General features: G+C 40.8%; 1 protein-coding gene across 5 annotated transcripts in view; it reads right to left on the bottom strand.

The window, feature by feature from the left end:
• Window positions 1-6,995: 6,995 nt before the first annotated feature.
• The window catches only part of kif21a (kinesin family member 21A), a 63,355-nt gene continuing 46,357 nt past the window's right edge, over window positions 6,996-23,993 (bottom strand). For 2 of the 5 annotated variants that reach the window (XM_061036008.1, XM_061036009.1), the window contains 9 exons: window positions 23,549-23,674; window positions 19,399-19,473; window positions 18,305-18,441; window positions 13,220-13,394; window positions 12,675-12,839; window positions 11,501-11,618; window positions 11,079-11,249; window positions 9,605-9,804; window positions 6,996-8,545 (listed from right to left, as the gene is read on the bottom strand). In XM_061036008.1, coding sequence (XP_060891991.1) covers window positions 8,455-8,545; window positions 9,605-9,804; window positions 11,079-11,249; window positions 11,501-11,618; window positions 12,675-12,839; window positions 13,220-13,394; window positions 18,305-18,441; window positions 19,399-19,473; window positions 23,549-23,674 — 1,258 coding nt within the window. In that variant the 3' untranslated portion in view covers window positions 6,996-8,454. The remainder of the gene's footprint in view (window positions 8,546-9,604; window positions 9,805-11,078; window positions 11,250-11,500; window positions 11,619-12,674; window positions 12,840-13,219; window positions 13,395-18,304; window positions 18,442-19,398; window positions 19,474-23,548; window positions 23,675-23,993) is intronic. The other 3 variants (XM_061036010.1, XM_061036011.1, XM_061036012.1) reach the window with 3 other exon arrangements.

Genomic DNA, 23,993 nt, shown 5'->3' with positions numbered 1-23,993 from the left:
ATAGTAAGCTAATTTTATGATTTAATTCAGTAGATATCTTACAGATTAGTTCTTTAAGGGAAATAAAAACAAATGCACCTTTGAAACTGATAACTCAATAATAAGACTGTAAGATGACATGTGTTTTCTTCAGTAATGTGTTAGTTCTAATAAACCCGTTTGCTGCCACATTAAAGGTATACTGTATGAAAAGACCAATCTCAGTAAATACCACCTGCTGTGTAAAAAAAGGGTCCTTAAGATCTAGTTTGTGCTGAAGCAGGTCAAAATCTGTCTCTGAGGGACGGAGATCTGCTCAGCAAACGTGCAGCAGGGCCCGGTGTGAAAATGTGCACATCTCTGCATCTTGTGAAAAAAGCTGGTTGAGCTGTTTTTAAATGAGGATTAATAGACTTGCATCAAAGAAAGAGGACCAAAGAACACATGTGATGTATGAAGAAGTCAGCAGGAATAGCAGGCATGGTGCTTGCTTTGTTAAACATGAGGTTAGTGTGTGTGTGTGTGTGTGTGTGTGTGTGTGTGTGTGTGTGTGTGTAAGAGGTGATGTAAAGGTCTGGTTGATGTCTGTAAACTCTAAAGGACACTGTAAAAAAAAGAGAAGGAGATTCAACTCATCACAACCTGAGTGACATCTACAAACCCTAAACACAGCAACATGCACATCAGGCAGCCGGTGATTGCCGCTTCCTGTCAGACAGTCCTGCAGATTTATTACAGAAAACCCTTATGGGATCCTGAGACGTTCATTAAGCACCTGAAGAAGTGTTTGTATGAGTGTTTGTGCTTGTGGTACAGTATAACCTGAACCTGAACTATGTATGTAGATCAAGTCCCCTATTTGTCACTAAGGTATCTGGTCTGTAAAGCCTGGAGAATATAACTCTGATTTAACGTTTAAAAAAAGACTATAACTGTGTGGCAAATGAAAGAAGATTGGTTTATGATTATGAGTGAAGTGCAGCTAGTCTACAATTCTTGTAAAAAATGTTTTGCTTGGGTCAATACAAGGACTGAAGAAGTGTTGCTATTCTCTCATTTATTTATTCCTCAAACTTCCAACACATGAATAAAAAAAGACATATTCAAAAGAAAAAGTTCTGAATTAAAATTATAAATCAAGAGAACAGAGTAGGCAGTTCTCACGACAATCAAACAATCATAAAACAACCTTTAATTAGATACAAAGGCTCAGAGAGATAATCTTTCTGTTACTTGAAACTGCAAACAACTCAACAACATGAAACATCACTACAGTGACACACAAGACATTTTTCCTGTCCTATCTCTCCATTAAAGGCACAAAAGCCCCCCCAAAAAACAAAAACCTCAGTATTTTATAACTATATAACTATATTTTTATAACTCTACTATTAGTATTGTTTAGGATCAATACAGCAGAGGCACAAGCAACTGCAGAAACAAGCTTAGCACTCCTGGAAAAAAAGTTTGAGATGTAGTTGAGTAATAAGAAAACAAAAGTAGAACCACTGTTTCACAAATTATATCTGTATGTATACTTTGAAGAAAATTCCAAATAAAAAATATCATACTTAGCTATGACAGTCTTTGTTTTCCAGCTAAAGCAAGCTATGTCATTGTAGCCAACGTAAGCCACTATGGCTAACTCTAGTATGACCACAAGTCTGTTTGTGTTGTCTTTATTTTAGAGATAGGACAGTGAATAGAGTCAGAAACCAGGGAGAAAGAGAGTTGTGTACTTCATGCAGGGAAGGAGCCACATTTTGGACTTTGAACCCGGGCCGTCTGCTCCTGAGGACTTCAGCCTCTGCACATGGGTACCAGGCCTCCAGGGCCCCTAGATGTCTTTTTTGAATCCCTATTAGACTTGTTGTAAAGTAGATAATGTGTAATGTCCTCCATCAAAATCAAGAGACGTAGACTTGGTTCAAAAGTGTAATTCATTCAACATGAATGTGTCGATTCTATATGCAGACATTTACCGTGTGTGGAAATCAAATCAGTGTTGCAAACTAAATATTCTGAATATTGTGTTATTGATTTCAGCCGCCGGGCCCGGTTCTCAGTAAATTACTTCCCATATAAATAATGGAGTGTATTACTGAACTTGGCTGGAGGGGCTCACTTCACTGAAGAAGTTAATTAATGTGGCGGTGAAATATACCACGCTACGGTGTAGCTGTTGTGAGCTGCAGGGAAACATAGTGCACACTGTGTGTCAATGGTCAGATCAATGCTCATTTTTATACATCAGTCATTTCACGTAACATTCGATTAAAAGTATTGATTACAAAATTTGGTTAAATGGATCGCTTCAAAGGCCCTTAACCGGAAAAGAAGCACTTTGTAGACTCCTGCTCTTTAACCGTTGGACAAAGGTAACCTTGTGTGAACAATTGTAATAAAGACAAATGTTGATTGTTTGAATTGATTTGATGCATATTTATTATCTAAAAAATGCTATTGTGCCTGCTGATGGTTATCCACCCATCCATCCATTATCTATAGCCTACCGCTTTTCCCGTCCAGGGTCATTGGGGGCGGGCGCCGATCCCAGCTGTCATTGGGCGACAAGCGGGGCACACCCTGGGCTGGTCACCAGTCAATCACAGGGCTGACATATAGAGACAGACAACCAGCCACACTCACATTCACGAGGATTTTGTATCTGGTTAGGAAACAGACTGAAGCCTCTCTTACAAAAGCAGAAGAGACCATCTGTGAGAATATTGATTATGACAATATATAACTGTTTTTAATGCCTGTAAACGCTGCCGGTGTCAGACCAGGCGGTAAACAGCATAATGCTGAAACACAATTTCTTTAAATACATATTCCACAGAAAAGATTTACAGTGTGTGCGATGTGTGACTCTTAAGAGACAACAGGATGAGATTTTCCAACAGGTAACTCTACTTACACATGGACAGGATTAGATCAACTGTGTCCCCAAGGGGAGCCCCAACAAAAATCACCACACACTGAAAGTTCCTCAAAGGAGCTTTAACGGCTGTCCCTCATGAAACACCCACATTACTCCGAGACAGGAGGTCATGAATGCTGGCCTGAGCATCAAGACAAACACTTAATCTACAAACAGTAAAAAAAAAACTCAGCTTCAAGTTAAGGTTCTTGGTTCCAGACTTAATTTGAAAAACACGTTGGTGAGTATTATCTGTTAAAGTAAAAGGGTAAAAAAAAGCACTCATAGTACAATGTTTGAATTACAACTGGAGCTACATACACCAAGATAATGAGTACAGTTACTAAGGTTACACATTTGTTTCCTGCCCATTATTTCGTCAGTGAGACTGGATTTCGAAAATAGCAAACCCTCCAGGCCCCAGACCCCCAAGGGGCTCCCACAGCCCAATATTCATCATGTCAGTGAGTCTGTAATAATACCGCACTTTAACACAGATTCTAATAAAGAATAATATGTAGCCTATGTCTTGTAGAGGGTCTCTGTGTCATATATTTCCTTGCTGTTAATTCATCACAGTCATTTTACCCTGGAGGCCATCTAGTAGATTCATTTGGGGATGTCACTAAGGAATCAAAGCTTCGCTGCTGTTTCTCTTATTAGCCAAATGCATAAAATGTCAGTGAATGTATTTTTGGGATGTTGACAGCTCTGACTGTTACTCACACACTGTCCTCGGTCAGCCGTGCAGGTGCTTCTACTGCCATCAAGTGGTCGCACATCTTCAAACATGTGAAGGAAACACCTCCTGCTTTACAGAAAGTATCCTCACCTCAGAGGAAAGGTTTGGAAAGAAACACAGAAGCGTCTGCAGGAATTGAATTCATTAATATCTCTGATTGCTAACAGCTGAGGTTACATTCGGACTCAACCTCCATCCCCGTGAAACAAAATAAATCTAAAGGTTGCAGAAAAAAAAAGAAGCAATAACTTCGCATGCAAGATCAGATCTACAGATGGAGGGATATGAATAATTATTAATTTATTCTCTGAGAAAGATGGAAGAAATGTGTCGCCTGAACTGCCATACTGTATAATGTAAAGCCCACCAACCCGGACACAACAAAATATATCCATGTTCACGAAAACTACCCGTGGCTCTGTTGGCAGAGTCGGTCGCCTCTCAACCACAAGGTCAGGGGTCCAACATGCCCGATGTGTCCTTGGGTAAGACACTTAACCCCTTGTTGCTCCTTCCTCTTCGGCGGTGTATGAATGTGATTAATTACGTCTGATCAATGTGTAGACGTAAAAGTGCTTTGAGGAGCCGGAAAAGCGCTACACAAGCTCAAATCCATTTACCAGACATTGCTAACAAACTCCTGTATCCGCAAAGAAATGAAGAACCTCGACTAATGTGTTACTTAGAATTGAAGAAACTGCCGAGCCACTGTCACAGAGAGAACAAAAACAAAAGTGATGCATCTTCAGGAATTCTTCACGTGTTAACAGCAAACATTTTTGACCGATTTGACGTGTCCAAAGTGTCTCAACTTGTTCGGCTTCATGCTGTCAGGAGACACTTCACACGTCACCACACACTGTAGGCTATGTTTACAGGTGAAGCCAGGATGAGATATGACTCGTCATATTTTCTCATCTTAGTTTTAGATGTTGTGACATTTCATGAAGATTCAACATTAGGCGACTTTTATCTGGCAGGCCTTTCACAAAACTGACCAATACTTTAAAGGCAGTGCAGAACTGAGTGCCTTGTTTTGATTCAGCCAGCACCCTTTAGAAAACTTTAAATAAATGGTCCTTAATCTACAAGATGTAGTGAGCAGATATAATTTGTTTTCCTACACAACAGTAACTCCTGCAGGAACCTGAGATACATCCTTTATTAGTGAGGTAATTAGTTACATGAGGCTTTTATATGACAATATGGTACAAAATAAAGTCATAATAATGATTTTTTTCATGGGAGAATTCATGCATTTGTATCACACATCAAATCAATTAACACTAAAAAATGTCCAGTTTGTATATTGCCTTTTATAATAATAAAAATGAGTTGGGCTTAAAATGAAGATTTGCTGAAATAAGGTGAAAATTAAGAGACTATAGACAGAAAAGCAAACACACATTTTTAAAAACTGACCAGATATTGTAGATGTTTGTATAAGTGACCAACCTGCAGGTATCTGAGCCTCTACATGTAGTTTATAAATGACTGAAAGACCAGAGAAAAACCACACAGAAGTTGCTGTTTTTGACAGATGGTGTTTATTCTCACCAGGCATCTGACATTAGAATCGCTACAGAGTCGGCCATTCGGGAATGGCTTCTAAAACTCCAGAGAGAGAAAGAGAGGGGGAGACGCCTGGGAAATGTGTAACAGGGAGAGCATTACAAACAGAAGAACAGAGAGAAGAAAAACGTGTAGGCCACAAAACACAATCTGCCAGCTCACTGGAGGAAAAACTCCGTCCACAGCTTTTAATCTGGTCCGCTCAGCTCTCATGTGGGACTGTTTCCAAATCTGTGGTCCCACACAACAAACATTCGGTCTGATTTATTTTTAAATACATCGTTTACATACATTAGATATGTACTCAAATAATGTCAACAGCGGCTGTTTCACCAAACATTCAAAAAGTGACAGCACACAATCGCGACAGTTGCATCATAAGAGACGGCGAGTGTCTCCGGGAAGGCGCCGCGAGGATCAGAACTGGGAGACGGACGAGGGGTTATTCTCACAACATAGGGGAAAGTCTGAAGGCCTCTCCTCTTCAAAAAAAACAAAGAAAGATATTATCACATTTATATACAAACACATTGCTGGGTAGCCTACTGATTGGACCTCACCCGGAGTCCATGATGAGAGAGCCCTCTTATAGGGTTGAAGAAGGTGAGCACACGACTTAGCAGCACGGGAGTTAGACGACATGTCAGTAGTGAAGGTTCAGTGAGCGCTAACCGCAACATGTGAGAGTGAGCACACGTTTACAAGTACGATGAAACACAGACAACAAGTGCAGAATATATCTGAACCTATTCATATTTATGAAGGATTAACTGTTTTACCAAAGACTCATTGTGTCGGTTTTCACAAGTGCTCAAGATTTACAAGAATACTTTGACATTTTCTGAAGGTTCATTCCCTTTCTCTCTGAGCGTTTGCAGCCAGTTAGCTTAGCTCAGCATAAAGACTGGAAGCAGGGGGAAACAGCTAGCCTGGCTCTGGCTTGAGGTATGAAAAAAAAATCTGCCTATTGGAAACTCCAAGCTCTCAAATTGACTCATCACATCTGTTTTTTTTACTAATCCGTACATCAAATACAGGACAGTGCTTTATTATGATATGTCCTCCTGGAAAGAGCCTGATTGTAAATGGATTTATTTTTCAGCCTGACAACGACTTCAAACCAAACACACTGCTCTAATGCAGTGAATCATATTTGGAAAGATAAACAGCTGGTAAAACACTGACAGCCATGCACTGGCCTCCACAGAGTCCAGACCTGGATATGACAGAGACAGTATGGGATCACCTGGGCAGACAGAAATACAAGAATGCTTCAATATAGAGAAGCCTGTTATGATGTAGTAGAAACCTTCAAGACAATCTCCACTAACGAGTTCAAGATGTGCTAAACACAGAGGGAGGTCAGAATAAATAGATTTTGAAAAGAAAAAGTGCAAGTATTTCCTGGTTGCTATTTTCCAGGTTGTATCTAAATAAAGTGGACGAGTTATGAATAAAGATGGCTAGAGGTGACCTTAGACTTTCACACAGTACTGTAGGTGTAAGAATTGAATTACCAGAGGAGGTTACAGCTGCCCTCCGAGATATATTCCAGCACATTACTGAGGTTTTTTATACAAATCTGTTTTATCATCTTACTGTTTCTATTATATTTTTCCAATAGTGTTTCAAGAATCTAATTTCAAAAATAAATATTCCAAGTTTTGTAAATGTAATGATCTGTATCATTTGGCCGCTCTTTCAATAAAATAATAATAACAATAATAACTTAATTTGTATAGCGCCTTCCATGAAACCCAAGGACGCTTAAAAGGGCTTGAATGGTTATAAACTAAAACGATTTATAAATTTTGTTTCCTTGACTCATAGAAGATTGTTTGAATATTGTTCTTCTCTGAACACGACTGCTCTGTTACCACTCTGTCATTTCTAACCAGTCGTAAGATTGAAACTTACTGAGGTCGCTTAAAGCTGACAGCTGCTGATACAGACCGTGTGTTTGACAATCAGCAGCTGGTGACTTGACAAGCTTCATCACAAGCGACATCATCAGTGGCTCAGCTCATCAGCTGCTACTCTTTCCTGTTACGTCTCTTCTTGCTCTGAAGCGGGGCTCCTGTTGTCTGAAGGAGTCTCTTAAACACGACTGTGCAGACAGCAGAGGACAAAGGGAACACTGATATTCTTCCCCTTTAATTAAACAAAAACAATTATGTTAGATAAAGCTCTGGCTCGCTATATTTTGGCAACTTCTAAACTATTTAGTAAACACATCATGTAAATCACAAGGCGCTTCCCTGTGAATCAAACCTAAAACTTAGAAAAGAAAAAACATATTAGTTATTTAACTTTAGAGATGCTGACAGTCAGATGCTTTTCTCCCTTTGGATGACGCCATAGCAGCTATTTTCCCTGTTTCCAGCCTTTATGCTATGCTAAGCCAAGCGAACCAAACTCTATTTCACAGACAGACACAAGAGTAGAAAGGGAATAAATATACGTCTCAAAATGTCAAACTTTTTGCTGCTACTGTAAAGCGTGTTGTGTTCACGAGTGCAGTGCAGGACAGCAAGGACAACAAATGTGTGCGCAATTTTGGTCGCTGATCTTAAACAGCTGCATGAATTTAGGAGGGAAGAGCACAAAAGCAGGAAGGGGAAGTTTAGGGGAAGGATGATTTGTCTTTAACACGAGCAGTAAAGCCACTTTGATTAATCTTAAGGGGAAAAGGAGCGCAGGGACATTTGTTCTGCTTCAGTGCAGAAAAGCAATCTCAAACAATCCTCACAAACCCGAGAACTGGGTTTGGGAAGACCAGCTACCAACCCGTTCGCTCGGCCACCTTCTCTTCTCCTCCTTGACTTCTAGCCTTTCTTTCTTTTCTATATTTGATCCTGGCACAGTTCTGAATAGCGCTCAGCTACTTTCTGTCTTTGTCGTCTTCGAGTCTCGATTGATCAGATCTGACTTTGTGATGTTCTCATGTTCTGAGATGACAAATCGTCTACAGCGCAAAAGAGAAAAAAAATACTGCAAAGAGTATGAACAATACATTAAACTAAACTAACTAGCACAAGTTTAAGGAAAGAAGTATGGTGCTAGTGTGGGTGGACATGTCTTCCTTCTTGGCTCAGTCACAAAGGTCACATGGCGTTAAAGGTGTGTTTCAGGAGTCAGCGTTGGGCTTAAGAAGTTGGGGGATCAAAGTGCAGGGCAGCAGCATCCAAAGATGCCATTAAGTGTCCTCTAAAGTCACACCCAGCAGGTGGCGCTGTGTTCAGATACTGGCCACCTCATCTGCGTTGTCGACCGTCTCCAAGTTGCTGTCCAGTCCGCCACGTGCACGCCAGATCTTCACAGTCCGGTCACTGGAAGAAACAGTCAAACACACGAACAAAAGAGTTAAACTACCACACAGCTGAGGAAGTAATAAACATCTCTAATCAGTCTTGCTGACTTGAATGAATGTTTTACTACAATAAACAGCGACAGGAAGCAGACGCCGCACATCAATTACAGTATAGTGTTAGCTTGTCCCCCCCTCGTTCATTAGCTTACATGCTAATATGTGCTATATGTATCACAACAAGCATCATCACTCTCCATGTGCAGTTACTTCTCAGTTGAGTGACCATCTTGTCTTCATCTTTTCCACCAGTGTTCGATAACTGCATTTGAGGGAACGACGCAATAAAGGTATCTATACCTACCTCTACAGATCGAACATAGATCTAAGAAAGATTTCTGTTTTTATGCGTTACATTAACGCTCACTGGACTTATATATTTTCTTTACATGCACTCTGTGAGTGGATTTATATACACTGCAAGATTTGTTTCATTGTCAACTGCACAGCTCCTTCATTGCACATTTTGTACTTTTTCTTTCTAATATTTTTACATTTTTAAATTGTATACTATATATTGTAATAGCTTGTTATATTTCATTATTTAAGTTCTTGCTATTTTTGCTTTATTTTCCTTTGTTAACTGTTTCTGCATCAATACACCAAGACAAATTCCTTGTATGTGTAAATGTACTTGGCAATAAAACCTGATTCTGATATTTTTTCCTCTTCCCTACTACACCATCGACCCAAAAACCCCTTATTGGTCAAGCTGTAAATAAATAAAAGTCATGACTATTATTGTTATTTTATAAATCAAGAGATATTTAACATCAGATGTGTGGTTAAGCCTTAGCATTGGCCCACATCATTTAGAAGCTAGGCTAATGAAAGTTGAACTTTCTTTGCTTTATGTGTGACAGATCCTCAGAAGCTATCTCTGTTCCGACTTGTTCATCTGTAGTTAAGAGTTAATTTTGAAAGTGAATCAGTAAGTCAATGCCTTGTGAAGCAGTTCAGTGCATGTCCTGGTAACATAAAGTCATAAATAGTGTGTATTTGGTTGGTGTGTCAGACTCACTCGGAGGCGGTGAACAGGTGGCTGCTGTTGGTAGATATGCTGTTGATGGGACTTTCATGCCCCTTCAGCTCCCCCAGAGTCCCCAGAGTGTCCGTGTGCCACAGCTTGAGCACTCCACCCCTGCAGCCGCTCAGCAAGGCAGGAGACCCCGGCACGACACCGAGTGCACAAACCCAGTCACGGTGTGCGTTTGGGACTTGCTGTTGGAGACAGCAGTCAAAGGTTTTATGAAAGTAGACAAGAACAAAGCTCTTCCAGCTGTTGAGATTGTCAGTTTTTTTGACAATAGGACAGACGATCACATCCTGCAGTTAAAAAACATTTTGCTATTATGTCAACATCAGGGATGAGGCAGGGCAAATACAGTAAGTGTTTGGATTGAAAATGACAGGTGTTATAACGGTTCAAGGCCAATCATATTTTTTTTGACGGGCTGTAAGACTTGTTTTTAGCTCTACTTGTCATTCGAACAACATAGAACTGCTTTATAACCAAATATAGAGAAGTTAATTCAATGACAGATATGCAGTTACATGATGGCTAGTGCCACTGAAAATACACACATGTATGTAAAAGATCTCAGCACCAAATTGACAGCACCGTCTAATTAGGAATATGTAAAAATAATCAAAATGAGATTAGAGAAATTACTTTTTTGTGCACTAAAAAAAACAAAAAAACAAAATCTTGATATTTTAAATGTATGGATTTGGTGTTTGAAATTGTTTATATAAAAATATTACAACCACTAGTCATCTTTTAAACAGTTGAGGATAGGCAGAAAATGTTGGAAGGAGAGAGCGGGGGACAACATGCAGCCAAGGGTCGAGGTCAGATTCAAACCCACTGCCGCTGCAATGAGGACTAAAGCCTCCGTACATGGGGCGTGCGAGATAACTGCTAGGCTATCAGCGCTCCACACTTATCATCTTTTCTTCTTCTGATGATTAGTTTAATAATTCTTAGTTTTTTCTTATTTCACATCTTTTAAAAGTCTTAGTTTGAGTCTTTAATATCGCCTGGTGTTGATTAAATATTTTGTCTTAGTGTGAAAATAGCCTCGGTCAACATTTTTATCATTGTTTTTACATTAGATCTAATTTCAATGAATCAATTCCTACATATTGTATTATTTCTTACTGTATTTACTTTTAGTTTTCATCATTTCATCACCTTCTTTCCTGTTTCAGTCTTTCAGGATTTCATCTATTGTTGTCCATTTCTGATTTTTATTTCCTGTCTGTGATTCTTTTGTGAAGCACTTTGGGCTGCATGCTTTTATGTATGAAAGGTGCTATACATTATTACAAATCAGAATTGGAGTGAGGCAAAGCACTTTGAAAAGTAGTTGACCACTCAACCTTGAATGAAGAACAGCTACTGTAGTTGCTCCTTAATACCAAAGTGTTTCATCGCAGCCTCTGAATATCTTTCTAATGCATCTTTTTTATCCAACATCTTTCTGATCCAGTACCTGCAGCAGGTCTTTGCGGTCCAGGTCCCACTTCTTGATGCCGTTGTCTCTGGAGCCGCTGAAGAAAATGTCCCCCTGGACCACCAGAGACTCGATTCCGTCGTAATGGGGAGGTTCAAAGTTGTGTGTGGGGCTGATGCTCCCCAGAGAGCCTTCAGTCACATCAAACAGCTGAAAGAGAGTCATACAGCTACGTGTCAGAGGTGCATCAATGTGACAACACTTTGTGGGGACTAGCTCATGATGTAAGGTTTGTCTTGCGTAATGGATACACTCCCACAGTCCTTATGTTGTATTCATGAATGCATAAATCTTATCGTATGTTACAAACATATGTCTATGCTTTGGTTTCCATGGCGATCAGAATGTGTTTTGGCAAAAACAAGAAGGTGAGAAAGAGGTGCAGATCACTAAAAACTCACCTTGATGTAGTGGTCCTTGGACCCGGTGATCACCATGTCCTGGTTGTTTCCAGACTGATCCACAGTCAGACACATGACAGGGCTGAGGTGACCAGTAAGTTTCCCTGTGGACGCAAATCTGAGCGGAAAAAAACAACAAAAAAGACCTTAAAGGATAGAAAAATGGCGCCGGACTCAGGACAAGCATGCAGGTGAAACTCAATTAATTCTAGGACATTAGTCTATGAAGCACGATGCTGCTTACGCTGATACTCGTGATAAAAACAGACGTGTGAGCAAACAAGTTTTTGAATTGAGTTTGGAAGTTTAATCTGAGTGCATATAGTTGGTTTTTTAATAATCCGTACTGCCTGTGACTGTCTCTCCTTTCAAATAAAAAAGAAAGGCTATTCATCAAAAGTTAAACAGGATGTCATCGGCCGCTGACAGTTTTGGATTGGATACCTGACAGGTTTTAATGAATCAGGTCCTCAGACTGTGCAGCTACACAGCAGTGTGCTGTGATGAAACGGCTGTGTGTGTTAGGCATCAGAATATTGTTTAAGAGCAGAGCAGATATGCAGAGAATTATAAACAGACTGTCAGCTTAATCTCATCTTAAGTTTGACTTTTAATACACATAACTTCATTTTAATAAAAATAAACGTTTTGCACTGACATGTTCTTCATGAATCTACAAAATGAAAATCTCAATGATGACTGGACACTCAACCAGGATTGGCTAATTCGAGACAATTCTGCCATGAATCCAAAGGTTTGAATGTTGGAGCTACATGAATCATCATTTCTTCAGGATAATGATGAAATGTGTCTGACTAGCAAACAAACGTTTATTGGCACGTTTCGGTTGCCTGATGAAGGTCAAGTACTGAAACGTTGCCAATAAATGTTTGTTTGCTAGTCAGACTGTGTGCAGGAGTTTACCTTTGAGTTTTTGATTGACACATTGCTCTCCTACGCACCTGTCTTATGAAATGGATGTGCAAAGGTTTTTTCTATTTTGTGCAAGAATCTACAACGATTCATCCAACACATTCTTTTGATCAAATTGTGATTCATTACATCCCTTTAAATCTCATCACTAGAGGGGCTTAAACACATTAAAGTCATTGTGATACAATATAAATATCCTGTGTTACTGCTTAAACATTTCTTACTCATCAGTCGTTTTTACCTTCTCAGATCCCAGACTCTGACTGAGTTTCCGGCGGCGGCATACAGAACCGTTCCGTTTGGGTTCAGAGCAATCTGGTTGACTAGATTCTCTCCTGCAGGGATGGTGACCGTCCGACTGGTGTTAGACGCACAGGCATCTCCCACATTAACCTGACCAGAGGACCTGAAAAAAAAAAAAAAAACCCACACAGATGAGATGTTTCTGCATCTGATTCAAGAAATCAGGGGTAAAAGAAACGGAAGTGTTCCCACACATCATGCATGGAGGTACGAAATACTTTTAAGGTGAGAGAACATGTTGTATATTAGAGGCTTTTACTTGTGATGGTGTCTGATGAAATTATTAAAACCATTTCCCTGTAAGCCTTCTACATTCCTTCTTATAGATGAGTCAGTTTTAAATGTGTATTTACAGGTAAATAAGTATTCATTAGATCATTCAGGGGCAACTTTGGTCGATATTTTTCTAAATCTCAAGATGAAACAAAATGATATAATTATATGTCAGACAAAACAGCGCACCTTTAAATCAGTTTAACTCACGTCAATGTTCGAATGCACTTGGCAGAGTCCCGGATGTCCCAGACTTTGATGTAGGAGGTGGAGACGGTGAAGACCAGACTGGAGCTGTAGCGGACCGACACCACGTTGTTGGGATGACCGGCCAGGGACATTATCTCCTGACCCGTCACCAGATTCCACACCTTACAGGTCCTGTCTGCGGACATGAAGACAGTCTGTCATCTTCTTTATTTTTTCATGCATGGACCATGCTGAAATCAAGGCTGTTTGAAAATGAATCACAACGTAAACCCTGTTCTTGGTGATAAAAGGGAGACATTAGAAACTTGCAGAATCACTTTTTTCTCTAAAGCCTGGAAGAAACGTCAGGATGATTTATTATTATTAAGTGTCTACTTTCGGTCTTTGGTCTCTTTGTATTAATAATGGTGTCATGTAAGACTGTTTAAGATAAGGCATATTGTTCATGCATGACTCAATAATAACATTAATTAGTCATCAATCATCGTCAACAACAGTAACTGTAAAGCGCCCTGAGGCAAACGCTTGATATTAGATTCAGGGACTATTTTTTGATTTGCTGATCTTGCTCTGCTGTAGATTTATTTGTATGAATGTTTATCAAGAGGAAAGAGAAACAAAGAATATTTCCTTTGTCACACATTCTTTTACTTTCTAACTAATAGGATAAAACTGTAACTCAGATTGTTGGATCTCCTGTAACCCAAGGATCCCTGATCCTTCTTTATAAAATACAGATCTCTATGATCACCACAATTTCATGGTGGGTGCCCAAGAATAATGACACGAATTCAGTGGTTATGGAGTTGAATAATAATCGCGAGAAGAAAAATATTATGATGTAAAAGTGAAGTTGACCTTTGCCATCTCAGAAATGACACCTCATGTCATAATTAGGGAGCAGCAGTAGCTCAGTGTGTAGGGGCTTGGGTTGGGATCTAGAGGGTCGCAGATTAAACTCCTGGGGTCTCATTTATCAACAGTGCGTAGAAAGTGTTCTAAATTCTGTCTTACGAATGAAATTTTGAATGTTTCTAAGTACAAAAAAATCTGTATTTATCAAACATGCGGACAGCGATCATACGCACATTGGTAGGTAATCAGTGTTGATAAATCCCACATGTTCTTAACCAGCAGACTCGTGCATGTTCGGGGACATTTGCATTCAGAAACGCCTCCACTAAACCATTTATGGTAACAACACACCTCTTTAAAAACCACGTGAACATATTTACCTCGGCGGAATAATACGAGAGCAAAGAAAAGCAGCTTTATAACAGAAATGGAAGTGGATGAGGTTGAATAAAAAACGGTAATAAATAAATAAAATAAGGTTAGTAACTCTCGCGCTAAGTGACCCAATTAAATTATTAGTCTTTTCACTTAGTCGAAGTTACTCACAAAAGAACAAATGATGCAGGAGAGAAGATGACAGGTCAGAGGAGAAAAGACGAAGATGAAGTTTGAGATTAAGCTCAATGCAAAAAATAAAATGCATTGCGGCACAAAAGCGAGAAGCATTTGCAGCTGGAGGATAACAGAATACTCCAAAATTTCACCCAAGAACGGTGCATTACAGCGTCATCTGGGGCAAAGCTCTCTCTGGGAAAAAAATCAAACAGTGTCCTCAAGAGGACAGGCTGGACCAAACAGATCAGTGCTCTTTTGAAAAGCCCTTACTGCGGAGCGCACAGTTCGCCAAATCATCTAAAGGCAAAACGAGCCATGATGTAACATTTCAAACGCCTATCACGTCGGTCTTTTTAAGGTTTTGGAACAAATTAAGGCAACATGTCCGTTTCAAACTAGACAAAATCACTTATTTGGGGTTTTTGATTAAAGAAAACTTGGAACATGCATCTACGTTGAGATTGATTCTGGCGTGCTGTGACACTCGTAGTGCTTTTTATTTGTAGTTTCAATGTTCTACCGCTAGATTCTGTGCATAAGCATGCTCAGAGCTGTGCTTATATTTACACACATTTCTAAGTAAAAGTACAAGTTGATAAATCCCACTCTTTGCGTGGGAATAATAATAATACATTTTATTTATAAGCGCTTTTAAATAACTCAAAGACACAATAGTTAGAAACAGAAAGAACAGCACAGTAAAGGACAGACTAACAGACATTGCAACATTACACACAAATCATAAAGATAACAACAATAAAGGTAAACTACAGAAAACAGAAAACACATCACAATCATACATTAAAAGCTTGTTTAAAGAGGTGAGTTTTGATCAGAGGGAGGGGGCAGCTATAGAGAAGGCTCTGTCCCCCCAGGTTCGGTGCTTGGTTCTAAGAGGGGGAGATAGGAGGTTGGCTTTGAAGAATGGAGGCTGCGTGCAGGATTGTGAGGGTGAAGGAGAGCCGTGAGGTAGGAGGGGGCCTGGTGGTTAAGGGCTTTGTGTGTAAGGAGAAGGATTTTTAATTGGATACGGTAATGGTAACGGAATGTTCTTGCGCACACATTACGCACAGCTCCGTGCTTACACCCTGTTGATAAATGAGCCCCCTGGTGTGGACCAAAATATTTAAGTTGGTCTGGTTGCTGGAGAGGTGCCAGTTCACTTCCTGAGTACTGCCCAGATGCCTTTGAGCAAGGCACATAAACCCCAACAGCTCTGGTGCGCTCCCTGCGTAGCAGCCCCACTAATGCCTGTCCCTGTTTGTGCATGTGTGTTTATGCCGCGCCTATGTGTGTGAGAAGCATGTGTCGCAACAACAGAGTGTAAACCAGAATTTCCCTCAGGGATTAATAAAATATGTAAAAAAATATATTGTAAAAATTATTGATTTGTTGCAAAATAACCCATTTGGAGAGGTCACAGTGGCCTTGACCAATGACCATCATGACTCAAATCATAACAAATAACCTCCTAGCATCCCTGACATTCACCAGGAAATGATCCCATAACACATCTGTACACTGTCTCCACATCTGTACACTGTCTCCAGTGTCTGCACATCTGTACACTGTCTCCACATCTGTACACTGTCTCAAGTGTCTCCACATCTGTACACTGTCTCCAGATCTGTACAGTCTCCAGTGTCTCCACATCTGTACACTGTCTCCAGTGTCTCCACATCTGTACACTGTCTCCACATCTGTACACTGTCTCTAGTGTCTGCACATCTGTACACTGTCTCCACATCTGTACACTGTCTCCAGATCTGTACTGTCTCCAGTGTCTCCACATCTGTACACTGTCTCCACATCTGTACACTGTCTCTAGTGTCTCCACATCTGTACACTGTCTCCAGATCTGTACACTGTCTCCACATCTGTACACTGTCTCTAGTGTCTCCACTTCTGTACACTGTCTCCAGTGTCTCCACTTCTGTTCACTGTCTCCACATCTGTACACTGTCTCTAGTGTCTCCACATCTGTTCACTGTCTCCACATCTGTACACTGTCTCTAGCGTCTCCACATCTGTACACTGTCTCTAGCGTCTCCACATATGTACACTGTCTCTAGCGTTTCCACATCTGTACACTGTCTCTAGCGTCTCCACATCTGTACACTGTCTCTAGCGTTTCCACATCTGTACACTGTCTCTAGTGTCGCCACATCTTTTCAGTCTCCACATCTGTACACTGTCTCTAGTGTCTCCACATCTGTACACTGTCCCTAGCATCTAAACATCTGTTCACTGTCTCTAGTGTCTCCACATCTGTACACTGTCTCCAGTGTCTCCCCATCTGTACACAGTCTCCACATCTGTACACTGTCTCTAGCGTTTCCATATCTGTACACTGTCTCTAGTGTCTCTGCATCTGTTCACTGTCTCCACATCTGTACACTGTCTCCACATCTGTACACTGTCTCTAGCGTCTCCATATATGTACACTGTCTCTAGCGTTTCCACATCTGTACACTGTCTCTAGCGTCTCCACATCTGTACACTGTCTCTAGCATTTCCACATCTGTACACTGTCTCTAGTGTCTCCACATTTGTAAACTGTCTCCACATCTGTACACTGTCTCTAGTGTCGCCACATCTTTTCAGTCTCCAGTGTCTCCACATCTGTACACTGTCTCTAGCATCTCCACATCTGTACACTGTCTCTAGTGTCTCCACATTTGTAAACTGTCTCCACATCTGTACACTGTCTCTAGTGTCGCCACATCTTTTCAGTCTCCAGTGTCTCCACATCTGTACACTGTCTCTAGTGTCTCCACATCTGTACACTGTCTCTAGCATCTCCACATCTGTTCACTGTCTCTAGTGTCTCCACATCTGTACACTGTCTCCACATCTGTACATTGTCTCCAGTGTCTCCATATCTGTTCACTGTCTCTAGTGTCTCCACATCTATTCACTGTCTCTAGTGTCTCCACATCTGTTCACTGTCTCTAGTGTCTCCACATCTGTTCACTGTCTCCAGTGTCTCCATATCTGTTCACTGTCTCCAGTGTCTCCACATCTGTTCACTGTCTCCAGTGTCTCCACATCTGTTCACTGTCTCCAGTGTCTCCATATCTGTTCACTGTCTCCAGTGTCTCCATATCTGTTCACTGTCTCCAGTGTCTCCACATCTGTTCACTGTCTCCAGTGTCTCCACATCTGTTCACTGTCTCTAGTGTCTCCATATCTGTTCACTGTCTCTAGTGTCTCCACATCTGTTCACTGTCTCCACATCTGTTCACTGTCTCTAGTGTCTCCATATCTGTTCACTGTCTCTAGTGTCTCCACATCTGTACACTGTCTCCACATCTGTTTCCAGCACAGAGGCATAAAACTTAACAGCTCCAGGGGGATAAATGAGCGATTCACTGTATTTGATTTCCAATACATCCACCTCAATTAATTATTATACAAAGCTTCTTAACAAGAATAGCTTTACAGTATGTGCAATGTAATTTTTCTACATCTCCTCGTTTATCCACACACTGTGCACCTGCCAATCTTAATTAAACCCTGTCAGGTTTTATTTGCTGTTAACAGCATACGAGTATGTCAAAGTGGAATAAATTAGCATTGCCAGTATAGGAAGCGAACGCGTGAGGAATACTGATGAGGGAGAGGGGAAGAGGTGACGAAGGGAAGGGTGGAGGGATGATTGTGGGTGTTATCAACCTTTGGATCCGGTGAAGAGGAGGTCATCAGTGCAGTCGACACACAGGACCGCTTTACTGTGTCCCTCCGCCACGTGGACGCACTGCAAGGTCGCTGAACGGCTGCTCTTAGTGGCCGGCACAGGATTAATGATGCCCCTGGAAACACACACACACACAAAACTATAAAAAGCTGCAGAATAGACATAACACTGTCGAATAATCAGAGCGCAGCACAGAAATAAATCACACCCACGCAACCAGAATCATGCACAGCATGCAGCTCTCATGGCTGATTACCACAACGCTGCAAACCAAGAATAGAAAGAGATGACAGGAACAGTCCAAAGGAAAATTAGGAGGCAGCTGTTTTAAGAGTCACCGTTATTGTGCTGGAGAAAAAGAAAACCAAAATCCAAAAATACCCCTGCTGCCCCTTCAAAAGCTTCTCTTTCCCAGCCTGTAACAGATTAAAAAAAACACCCAAGGACACAAAGACAGATGATCGTTGGAAACCAGCGGAGTTGGATCTTTAGGGTGCAACAATCCAATAAGCAACACAGGAACCCTGATTGATCACCGATTGGCTTACAAGTTGACATCTGCTAGTGTAAGTGTCAAATCATTATCCTCTACTACAGTTGCAGCTAACCAAGAAGCAGCAGGACAAGCTGATGCTGAACCACCGATCCACACCGCAATAATGAGTTTAGTTTTTTTTAAATGAATGAGCTTTCAAATGGCCTGTTGTGCACCAAATAAAAGGCTGACTGAATTGAAAAAAGGCCAATGAATAGAGAAGATTACTGAGTGTTCAAAGGCAGTAATACGCTTAAAAATAGGAGCCTGTTGGGGTTTATTGTAATTATCTATTGATCCCTGATAAGTATTCCATTCATTGTTTAAATGAAGTCTGGGTCTGGTTTATCCAGGTAGCAGGTCTAATGCATCGTCTGGCCTCCAGACAGAAGACCTAAGAGTCTTGAGATTTGTCTAAGGGTGTCGAGGACGTTGACAAAAGAAGGAGGCCACACAAGCAGAGTCTATGATTAGATCCACCTTAGCCCTGTACACCACAAGTGACCCATAAGGCAAATTAAAAAAAAAAAAGTGTACTTGGGTGGGTCCGATGGAGGAGGGGAAACATTATGTAGCATGTGGTTGGAGGACAGGTGACAGCATCCATCTGTACTGAAGAGGGGAGAAAGTATCAGAGATTCCTGAGCGATGATTTGCAAATCAATCATTTGGAAATTATTTTCTAACAAATAGGTTTCCAGGAAGCACAGTGCTAAACTCCCCCCTCACACGGGTGAACCAAAGGCTCCAGGCAGAAAGGAGGCGGCTAGGGAGTTGGAGGCAAAGCTTTGACAGCAGCAGCAGAGTGTGCAGCATAGGTGTAGTAGAGACAATGAGACGGAAGTTGTGTTTAAATGGACCACCATGATGTGAGAATGAGCTGTGATTTGTGTGTGTGTGACTGAAACAAGGATTCGATCAGTTGGCTGTCAGCTGATTACAGCTGGGACGTATGACTTACATTTCCTGCATGAATTGACGCAAAGCTTCTTTAATGGCTTTATATGCGATTTTTTGATCCAGCAGATGTCGCCCTTGAGCACCAGCATGAAACCAAAACAACTCGCAGTGCATTGTTGTGTTAGCATGCTAATGCTAGTGATCTTTATTATGCTCGTATCTTCACACTGCCTGTAAATTTACCCGAAATGAGCGTGATCTAGAAACACAGTTAAGCAGTGAGTGCAGTATGTTATTCTTCTTTTCTCTAGTCCCTCAATTAAACAACTTTTATTCGCGAGGGGAGGAGTCAGCCGTCGGGCCGGCTATGTCAATAAACAGAAAAATAACTCTGAAAACATCACAGACAGTGGGACTTCGGTGTTACACCCATTGTAGACAGTCATGACTCAGAGTTATTTTTCAGAGGACATACTTGATTTCTATTATATTTAAGTGTGACAAATCGCATATAAAGCCCTAAACAAATCGATACAAATTTGGAAAATTTCAATACTGCTTTTGTCCTCTCTTGTTCGGCGATAGTAGCTGAAGAAGACAGGCGAACAGATATGGAAGAAGCAAGTGAAGATTTCTGGTTCGTCTTGAAGCTGGGTTGTAGGAACGAGGTGAGCAAAAAAAAAACCCAAATGAGTGCAAGATAGTAATAGAGACATTAGAAAATTGTGATAAAATGGTATCATGAATCCAGTATTAGCAGGAGATTCCTTCTGAATTTGGGGAAATAGGCCTTAGCCAGACTTTTATAAAAGTGGAGATTTTTGAGTGCAATGCTGTAGCTAATCTCTACAACTTTCCTTGACTCTCATCTGACTCTCTGGCTGCCTTGTGTCAATTTGACTTATCTCCCATCCTTGCATAACCTGCAGGACGTTTGCAGTACGCCACACATGCCCTGTCATACGTCTTAACTAGGCAAAGCGGTTACTGGGACAAGCAGGAGGGGAGAGCGGAAGTGGTGGGCTCCTGATGATCGGGCTGTGAAGGAAGAGAGTAGGGCTGCCAATTAAGCAGCAGCATAATGAAAGTGTGTGCTGAGCTGTTTACACAGTGGTGGCAGGAGTGTGGGTGGACTGCATGAGGGCAGAAGGGAGACACATATGCTGCATTCACGTCGTACAGAAGAAACTGTGTGGACAGCTTGACAGGGATGCACTCACATGTTCAGACATGTTGTAATCGTACAGAAGACATTACAGAGGATTATTACCCAATCGGATTTACTTCATTCTTACAATACAGGTTTAACTGTGAACATCCTTCAATCTGGTCAAGAAACTGCATTCGTTTTAGAGCCAAAAGAAACAAATCTGGAGCAATAACCAGTTTTAAGTCCTGAATGATATGAGACATTTGAGAACAGTTACTATCTTACTTCGATCTGAGGATTTCAGATTCTAGGAATCATCGATATGGCAGGAAATACAGAAAATTTTGGGCTGCTATTGTGATACTTTCATGACTTTTCAAATGCATTCAAGAGGGTAGTCCCTTACAGTAAATCACCCCAAGCATTGTTTCCTGCATTATGTGTTCAGCGACGCATATCAGAGAGTAAATACAACAAAAGCAAGGATGCTAATAAACACACACAGGTGCTAACAGGCGGAGCACAGAAGTACTGTTTAAAAAGAAAAATATGGCATCATCAACAACATCGACAGCTTCTCATGATGAGAAGCACCACACTATGAAGGTAGATGTGAGCTTGTAGAATGTGATGTGAGAGCTTGAAGGAAAGGTTTACTTGTATAAAAAAATCAACTACTTTTCTCACGTGAATCTGCGCTGCTTGAGTTTTGCAACACATTTTGCGAGACGTCTGTAGCAAAACAAATTTGTGCTTGTAGAAATGCCAGTAACAAAAATGATGTACACAGTCTTGTATCTTTCCTTTTTTCTCCGCTTTTCGATGCCGTTTTGGCGCCGAATTAAATGTACTATAGTCACGAGTATTGGGGTGGCTGGTTGTCTTGGTTTCAGTCACCAATCTCTTGATGTAAGAATTTTGTGAAAAATCAATGGAGGATTTGAATGGGGAAATTTACTTCTGATTGGCCAATTCCCCCCACACACAGACACACAGCGAGGGGAGGAGGGAGGGGGAGGGGGGCATTTCTACAAGTACAAATTTGTTTTGCTATAGACGTCTCGCAAAGTGTGTTGCAAAACTCAAGCAGCGCAGATTCACGTGAGAAAAGTAGTGGATTTTTTATACAAGTAAACATTTTTTTTCCTTCAAGTTCTCACATCACATTCTACAAGCTCTCCTATTTTGCAACACATCTACATTCATACCACACCATCCTCAATATCATTATCATCGTCATCATTATCAGTCCCATCACTAACATTAAGAACGGTGCATTAGGTTAGGTGTTCATTAAAGAGATGGGTCTTTAGCTTTTTCTTAAAGGTGCAAAGGGTAGTTGGTTCCACCACCAGGGCTGACAGAGAAGAAGAGTCTAGCTAGAGACTTCGGACCCTGTTGCGAAGGTTGGATCAGACGCCTTCATTAGCAGAGTGTAGAGGGCTGGAGGGATAGTAGACCTCAATGAGAGATAATTTAATAAAGAGAACGTCTCAACCTGCTCTTTTTGTAAAGTGTAGATAACATTTGTTATGAATCAGTGCTATGCAAAAAGAAGATTGATTGATATTCATTATATTACGACAGGATACGAAGGGCTCCCTTGTCCACTTGGCGAAATTTGTCTTGAACTCCAAGATGATAATAGAAGCATCATGCACATTTGGACACACAGTTTGTTTTTTTTTGTTTTTTTATCAGCAGCTTAAATCTAACCAATCAAAGCTTGGGATGAGGCTGAAATACATGTCTGGTCTTAATTATGATCAGGGACACATTCAGTTTTCAACTGTTATCCGCATTAACTATGTGCAATTAGTAAAGGCTAACATGTCCTACTCTAATAGAATCTGTATCTGTGCATTCAAAAAAAACAATGTAATTAAAATGCGTTATGTAGTTTGTCGTACTAAATAATAAATGAGTCACACTGCACACCCTGATGGAGACCTCTCGAGCCTTTCTGTCAGACAATAAGAGTCTCTGTGAGCTGGTACTATTAATGTGAAACTAACAGCTTTGTTGGCCTCTACTGGCTTTGCACATTTGACACATTTTCAGTACTCATGCAGTCACATACTGACCATGCTTGTTGGGGTGCAAAAAAAGTATTCCCGTAAGAAGACAGGAAGTAGAAACGCTTTCAACATGTGAATACGCGTTGTTATCGCCTTATTATTCTTGAGAAGAAGACACAAAGCACATTTTAGGGGAACAGCTCGTTCTTCCGTTTCAGTCTCACTCCCAAGAGTTTACTGATAAGACAAAGAAAGGGAAGGAACAGTGACTACTTCAGGGATGTTTGTCATGTAAATCAGTAGGAAAGAGGCTGATCCGCAGGTTGAACACTGAATTTAAGTCAAACTACAAAGAATTTTAAATTAAAAAATCCTCATTATGGCTCAAAAAGAGTCATAATATTCAGGTTAGTTAGGAACAATATGACTTTAAATTCAGTGTCAAACATTGCAGCTCATGTTGTCACACAAGGCGCAGAGAAATCTTTCATTTAGCAGTAGATGACATGCTTCTCCACAGCAGGAAACCCATAGAAGGAGTATTAGTAGTAGCTGAATTGAAGTTACTCTGCATCATTATTTCGGCCCTGCAGCCACAACGTCGGCAGCAAGCTCTTACTGTTTAATCTCCTTGATCTTTGCCCTGTCCGATGCTGCTTGTGACTTGTCATAGGTCTTCCTGCGAGCGAGCGGGGAGGGCTCCGGAGTGCGTTTTTCCCGCCCTGGTGAAGTTCTGGAGCCAGAACTGATCATTCAGTTTCACACATTAATACACACACAACACAAAGGATCACAATGAAACGAGAAAAATAATGTGAAAATAAAAATAAATCAATGACACGATGAGCATGAAGTACACAGAGAAACACATTTACCTGGTTTTTAAAGTCCCAAAACTGTGGTGGGTCTTCGCCAAGCTCATGTTAATTTACTAAGGTCCCTGTGTAGAATTTGTTCTAAAGTTTTGTACAACTCTTTTACTTCATTTGCTGAAGGAAAACTATCAGCCATGGCAGATTTGAAAGACAAGTCAGTGTGCACTCAGGTATAAAGCAAGGCCTGTT

Source organism: Labrus mixtus, chromosome 4, assembly GCF_963584025.1.
Source record: "Labrus mixtus chromosome 4, fLabMix1.1, whole genome shotgun sequence".
NCBI lineage: Eukaryota > Metazoa > Chordata > Actinopteri > Labriformes > Labridae > Labrus > Labrus mixtus.
The sequence above is the reverse complement of the archived record's forward strand: the minus strand, read 5'-3'. Positions and strand labels throughout refer to the sequence as shown.